This window comes from Peromyscus eremicus, chromosome 4 (assembly GCF_949786415.1).
Source record: "Peromyscus eremicus chromosome 4, PerEre_H2_v1, whole genome shotgun sequence".
In the NCBI taxonomy this organism is placed as follows: Eukaryota; Metazoa; Chordata; class Mammalia; order Rodentia; family Cricetidae; genus Peromyscus; species Peromyscus eremicus.
The window spans coordinates 7,402,965-7,410,160 of NC_081419.1; the positions used below are offsets into that span (position 1 = coordinate 7,402,965).

Consider the following 7,196-nt stretch of genomic DNA (forward strand, 5'->3'; position numbering starts at 1 on the left):
GGTTACCAGTTTATATTGCAAGATAACGACACCGTGTGAAGTCATTCAAATTGCTCAGCCATTTGTAACGGAAGACTATGGTAGCCCTACTGCTAAAGTGGTAAGAGATGGTTTCACATTAGGAAAACAGTCGTTCTCAGGGGAGGCAGGCGAGTTTACCTCTTGCTCTAGTCAGGGCAGCAGCCTGGGACTTGGTCTCCAAGTCTCCAGGCCAAGTTCACAGCATACTTGTCACTGAAGGGCGGTGAGAGGTCTGTGTGCTCAATCTGCCACTGAGCAGCGAGCGAGGCTTACTCCAGTAGCTAATCAGGAGCAGTGATAGCCCTGTCTGTGCCAGACCCAGGGGGCACCTGGAGTTGGCAAGCCCTGGCAGAAACAGTGGGAACTCTGGCACTTATTGAAGACGACGTATGTGAGTGACAACCATTACAAATTTGGAACAAAGTGAATGACTTCTCTGAACTTTCAGTTCAGCTGCACTGAGTATATGAAATCTAGGATGTAAGAACTAGATAGTCTTGTATAAAGAGTTTACATAATTCCCCAATATTTTCATATATAAAATTTAATAAATAACCCTGACCAGGCTAGAAGCACCATTCAAGGGGCATGAGCCCTTGGAAAATAGTTTAGATGTTGCATATTTGAGTCCCTTTCAGTGGAGGCTTCACAGGAAACCATTACAGAATTTAACAACAACAGTGATAACAAAAACATCACAGTAACAAGTGGAAAGCTTAAACTAAAACACATCAACCTAAGGTAGAGCTCATTCACATGGACCATTTCCCCTAGCCCTTGTTCTGTGTTCCTGCAAATTCTCCCCAGAATCTAGGTTGTTAAAAATTAAAATCACACACAAAAAAATATGCAGGCCTGTGTCTGGGCTAAGGGTAAAACAAAAGAGGTGGTTATATTTGCTGTCTTTACAAGAGACATAAACTTAAGCTCTGGGAAGATTATAAAATTACCAATTTAGTCCTACAGTATATTCTGCTTAACAGTGAACTGACAGTATCCTATCTGCTGTTCAAAACAGAGAAAGGGAGGGAGGGGAGGGAGGGAGGGAAGGAGGGAGGGAAGAAGAAAACCCCACCAACAGCCAGGTGGTGGTGGCGCATGCCTTTAACCCCAGCACTCGGGAGGCAGAGGCAGAGGCAGGCGGATCTCTGTGAGTTCAAGGCCAGCCTGGTCTACAGAACAAGTTCCAGGACAGGCGCCAAAGCTACACAGAGAAACCCTGTCTCGAAAAAAGCAAACAAAACAAAACAAAACAAAAAACCAATTAACAAAAAACTGCCAAGGCTTTTCCACTGAACGGGAAATGAACTCATCTTTGTAATTGTATTTACAAACGGTTTCTAAATGTATTTACAGCTTTAGTAGAAACAAGAGGGCAGAGGACTGATGAGAAAAAACGTAAGGACTGAAAACCGCATGTGTTAGCAAAAGTATAAAATGTCTTCACAGTTTGTGCAATGGGGTAAATGTCATGGGGAAGGGTGCTGTGGCTGTCTTCACATTGTCTAACATGGAAAGGTAGCTGAGAAGAGACTCAATTACGCATAGGCCTGTATGAAAGCAGGAGATACTTCACATATTGTTTATCTTAGTGGACTTCTGCATCTGCTATAGTGAGAGGCCTAACCTACAACTGTACAGGGACAGGTTTGCTGTCCACAAGGAGTCGCTCTAAGGAGTTACACAGGGAGCTTCAGGGAGAGAGGCCTGCTTGAGTGGCCAAGCTGGCTCTCCTGGCACATGCTAGGCACAACTGAGCGCTGCTGCCCTGTCTGCACGGAAAGCCCTCAGCAGCCATGCTCACCGGCAGGCGCCTAGTGCAAATGCGCAGCCAGGCTATGCAGTGCTGTGCTGGCCTGGGCGCTGCCTCCCTCCAAGCCCTGTGAACTTTACAGTACTGTGTTATGGCTTGAGGATTCATTCTTAACACTGCTAGCAGTGGAGAGGGTAAAGTGTTAGCAACACGAATGGGAGCAAGCGCAACTTGCGAAGTGTGGAATCATGATCATTAAAAACTCAAATTGGTTTTCTGCCCCTAACAGTCCCATTACAATGTTTGAACCTGAACTGTACAATCAAAGCAATGTAGATTTTTGTCAAAGACAATTTTGGATAAGTCACTCTTTGGTAAACTCAAACCAGCTAAACAAGTTGACGAACAGCACAAGAACTAATGTACGTAATTCAGACAGACAGTGACCAGAGCCAGGACATGGGCGTGCTGCCCGAGTGCACCCCTCACCACAGGAAGCCCTGGAGCATCTCAGAAGGCCCAGGCCTAGTGAAAAGGAGGCTCCTTCCCTGAGCTCGACGTCTCACGTCCTTAGATTTGGGGCTTTCTTGTCACAAACTTAACTGGTATCACGACACACACACACACACACACACACACACACACACACACACACACACACACAGTTTTTGCATTTAATCCTCAAAAAGAAAAATCAAAACAAAATGCATTTGTATAAGGAAAATGAAAAGTCACAAACATTTACCTGAAACCTCAGAACACACTTAAGTAGGTAAACACTTAGGGTCCATCCTCCCCTTGAGGCAGTCAGCTTTCTTGGCTGAACAAATGCTCCAGGGAGAGAACCAACCCTGACTTAGGCAGTTTGACGAGGAAAAGGCATACTGTATACCCGATTAGCAAAAGCTGCTCCTCCCGGGAGCAGCGGGATTAGTCATCTACAGGAGTTAACACTGAGGCGAGGCAGCGAGCAGTTCACATATGAGCAGATCCTGTGTGCTAACAAGGTGCCACTGTGTGCCCCGGGGCTGCTACACATGAAGAAAGGGCTGGAGTCAAACTACTGTTTCTCAAATAAAAACCAACCTCCCCCCCCAAAAAAAAAAGGTGGGTGGTGGTAGCACACGCCTTTATCCCAGCACTAGGAAGGCAGAGGCAGGAGAATCTCTGAGTTCAAGGCCAGCCTGGTCTACAGAGCTAGTCCAGGACAGCCAGGGCTACACAGAGAAACCCTGTCTCGAAACCGCCCCCTCTCCTCCCAACAAAAAGAACCACCAACAAAACAAAACAAAACCACCTCCCCCAAAACCTATCATTTTAAGAGCCAAAAAAGCATTGCCACCAGCAAACATCTATTTCTGTATTCCTTAGCTCCTAGCCTCTGAGGTTGGTCCTCAGTTTCTGGGTTCTGTTTGTTTGAGTCTGGGTCTCGGAGCCCAGGTACTCAGCCAGAGACTAGAGTGCTGCTGTCTCCGCAGCCAGCTGCAAGCCTGACCATAAACGGCCTGCCAAATTGCCCTCTCTGCCTGAGTCCACAGCACCAGAGCATCTGCGAAGCCTGTTGGTGTATAGGAACCTAACAGCAAACAGACATTTTCCAAAGCACTGACCAGACACAACTCAGACAGTAACCCGTTTGCCAGCACACGCTTTTGAGGTTTCTTTTCAAGCTGTGAACTTGAGAGGAAAGTAACTAAGTCATTACTACTGGTAGGTTTCACATTTTCTAGACGATACTGACCTAAAAGATACTTAACATAAAAATAGCACCACGTGACCAAAAATGTGAGACATACACACAGATTTGGTGACACACTGAGGATCTCAGAGGGTTTTGACTTTTTTTTAAGCAGGAAACACTGAGAGAATGGAGGAGCCACCGAGGCTCTCATTAGCACACACAATAATACTAAGATAGATATATTGCTTGCAATTCCCGTAGAGTATAGCTTTACAAAAAGTACAAATTCCAAGTTCTGCAGTTTCCCTGGGAACCGCATAGAAAAAGTTGTTGTGCACCTGAACTGGCTGTTTGAGAAGAAGAGAAAAACCCCAAAGAAAACAAAACAACAAACCACAACACTACTTGGAGAATTGTGTAGGCAAGTGCTACCAATTCCTGTCCTTTAGTGAGAGTCTAACTCACGGTGGAGCGATCTGATGTAGTTACCTGCTCGGTATGCTTCTACAGTACGGAATGAAGGTAGATTTGTAGTACAGACCTTGAAAACCACTGCTCCTTTGGGGCTGGCTAGTGTAACACTACTGTGTAGGAAGGTCAGCACCGCATGCTGTCCAGCGTACCTGGACAACGAACAAAAGTTCCAAATGGTTCCCACTACAGGCGAAGGAGTTTTATGGCATTTGGTTTATGTGTTTGTTATGAAGCAGAGCTACGAACACTGTGATTTGCTTTGCTTGCATTTGGACGCAATGATTACTCTATGTGAAAATCTACTGACATTCTTCTGTAAGGGGATCAAAGGGTGGGAACTTACATAGTAGGCGGGGCTGAAACAGAGTCAGAGCTCTGTTCACATTGTATTAAATTATATATTCCTCTTACATTCACCTCAACCAGAATAAACCCAAATTTGAGAATGTATATATACTATATATATAATAACCACTTTATTATATATATATAAACTGTCTAACTACCCCCAAAAGTAATTTTAAATTAGAAAAGGTTACCCATTTGTATCAGCGGACGGCACCCTCACCTCTCTCCGTGGAAATGCACCGGGGCTAGCACCCACAGTGAGAGTGCCTGCCTTCAGTTTGCAGAGCTGAGTCACTGGCAGAGTGGGGAGAAGCCTTCAGCAGAGGCCCACTGTCAGCCTGTGTTTTCCCTGGATACGCTGCCCTTCATGCTTTGAGCTCCTTTGGGGAGGGGAGGGGGAGAAGGGTAAACACAACAAGTGCCACACCCGGAACCTTCAGAGAAACTACCAAGAAACCAAGAGATTTCCAGATGGTGGGAAAACCAAAGATTACAAGAAAGCAAATCACAAGCACGCACAGACTGATGTGCTTTGTTCAGGGCGCCTTCTCCATCACCTTAGTCAGGCGCATCAGATACCGTGTGGATTTCCATTCGGGAATCTAGAGCCATTTCTGAGGCTGACACATCACTTTCGAGTTTCTGTTCCACGTACACATCTGTTCTTTCGGGGGACTCCATGCGACTCCTGACCTCGGTGACACCCGGGTGGTTTTTCCGCAGGTGCTGGTTGAGGGTGCCCTGGAATGGAAAGCACTTCCCACAGACCTCGCAGCGGAATGGTTTGTCATCAGTGTGGCCCCGGATGTGGTACTCCAGCTGGTCCTTGCGTGTGTACTTCTTCCCACAGAACTTGCACACAAAGGGGGTGATTCCCATATGCAGTCGCATGTGCCTGTCGAGGCTTCCCTTCTGGTTAAAGGATTTCCCACAGTAAATACAGATCAACCTCTCGTTGTATGGGTACCAGTAACCCCTTGCACTCCTCTCCCGGGGACTGCTCTCATAACTGGGATTGTTCATCACGGCTTCACTGTCAGACCCCTGCACCACACCCTGCAGGTCACTGTGCAGGTGACCAGACAGAGCCCGCTTTTGGCGGGCACCACGGCCTCGGAAGCAGCTCAGCATGGACCTGGACGGGCTGGAATTACTCTGACCTCCAAAAGCTTCTGGCATGTTGGAAGGCTGTGAGGCTGCCTGGGAGTAGGGATATGCATGCTGGAGCACAGAGCCATAGGCACCCACGTTCACAGCCACAACTTGTTCCCCATCAACCATCTCTGTGTGGTAGCCATCATCCCCTAGGGAGGAGCTGTCGGAACAACTGGGCCGCTCAGACTTCTCCATCTTCACTTTCACCTCGGTGATCTGGCTCTCCCTCACCAACAAGTCCCCCTGCTCGTGGTCCCCTTCGATCTGAATCTCGTACTCAGACACACTGCCACTGCTCCCCCGATCTGAGTGCCCCTCTTCCTGTAAGCGGCTCCGAAGGGCTTTGTTGGGGGTCGTCTCCATCCGGAGATCGCTGCTGACTGGAGGCTGCCGTACCTGAGGGCAATACGGAGGGGAGATCTCAACAGGACTGGCGAAGAAGCTGCCATCTTTCACCCCATTCCGGCTCTCGGGATTCTCTTCAGCACCAATGGTGACAGAGTCAACATCTCCCACACTGATCTTTGAGTGGATGCTCTCCAGGATCTGCGTGCACTTGTCAATGACACACTGCATCTGAAGAAAGCTGGCTGCGGTCAGAAAACTGACAACATCCTTCAGCTGCAAGGACATTCTTCCAGTGTAACAGAAGGAGAGCAACTGCTCAAACACGCTGGGGTTCTTAATCACAGATATCGACAAGCCACTCATAGTGCTCAGTGCTGAATGGTCCCGGAAATACGGGGAGCTGGCAGCAAGGACGGCTTTGTGGGCTCGGAATGGCTGACCCTGAATGTGGACGATGATGTCACATAGCTTCCCTTGCAGGCGGAGCTCATTTAGTTGGCTCAGAACGGTGCTGCTGTGCTCAGGCACATCGAACTGAATGAAACTGCTGCTGTCCATTTCTACTGACACGAGACGCAATCTGCAGAGACAAAGAGCATCCGTAATTCGCCAGAGCTCCTCAGCAAGATCAAGCAGCGTAAATACGAGCTCACATCAACTCCGCAGCTAGCACTCCTAAGGTCTGCCTGAACATTCTTCCTCTTGCTTAGTCTTTATCTTCCATTTCTCCATTAATTCACCTAAAGCCAAATAAGTGAATCATCAATTAGTCCAGTGTCATTCTTGTTCAACACTCAATTTGATCAAAGTGAAACACTCATGCACAGGAGGGCTGGCTCAGCTGAGGGAAAGTGGTACCCTTCAAGAAAAATCACCATTCACCTAGTGAGAAGGGTCTCTGAAGGACTCTTCAAAAATGTTCCGATTCATATCCTGTCTTGTGCAATTCTCTGTGTGTGGTTTATGTCTGTGTACATGTACACATCATGTGGGCAAGAACACGTGCGTGAGCATGTTCACAGGGGCCAGAGGTCAACACTGTTATCTTCCTTCTCTATCTTATATTTCGAGAGGAGTCTCGTTGAGCTAGAAGCTCACCAACTGGTCAACAAGCCCAGAATCCATCTGTCTTCAGCCCAGAGCACTAGGGTAACAGGCACATGTCCCCAAGCCCAGTTTGAAATTTTTTATTATTATTTGTGTGTACAGGTGTTTTGCCTGACTACATGCAATGTCCTCAAAGGCCAGAATAAAGTGTTAGACCCACTGGGACTGCAGTTACAGATGGCTGTAACCACCCTGTGAGTGCTGGGGATCAAACCTGAGTCCTTAGGAAGAACAGCCAGTGCTCTTAACCACAGTCCCAAGCTTTTTCTGTTTTTTCCTTTCATTTTATTTATGTCTGGGGTGCCACAG

At 47.5% G+C, this 7,196-nt stretch overlaps 1 protein-coding gene across 1 annotated transcript; it reads right to left on the bottom strand.

Moving 5' to 3' along the window:
• Nucleotides 1–316: 316 nt before the first annotated feature.
• On the bottom strand, nt 317–6,515 carry Zbtb34 (zinc finger and BTB domain containing 34). Its single transcript, XM_059260111.1, has one exon. It carries the CDS (start codon nt 6,336–6,338, stop codon nt 4,836–4,838), a length of 1,503 nt encoding a protein of 500 aa, XP_059116094.1. The 5' UTR covers nt 6,339–6,515; the 3' UTR covers nt 317–4,835.
• Nucleotides 6,516–7,196: the final 681 nt, after the last annotated feature.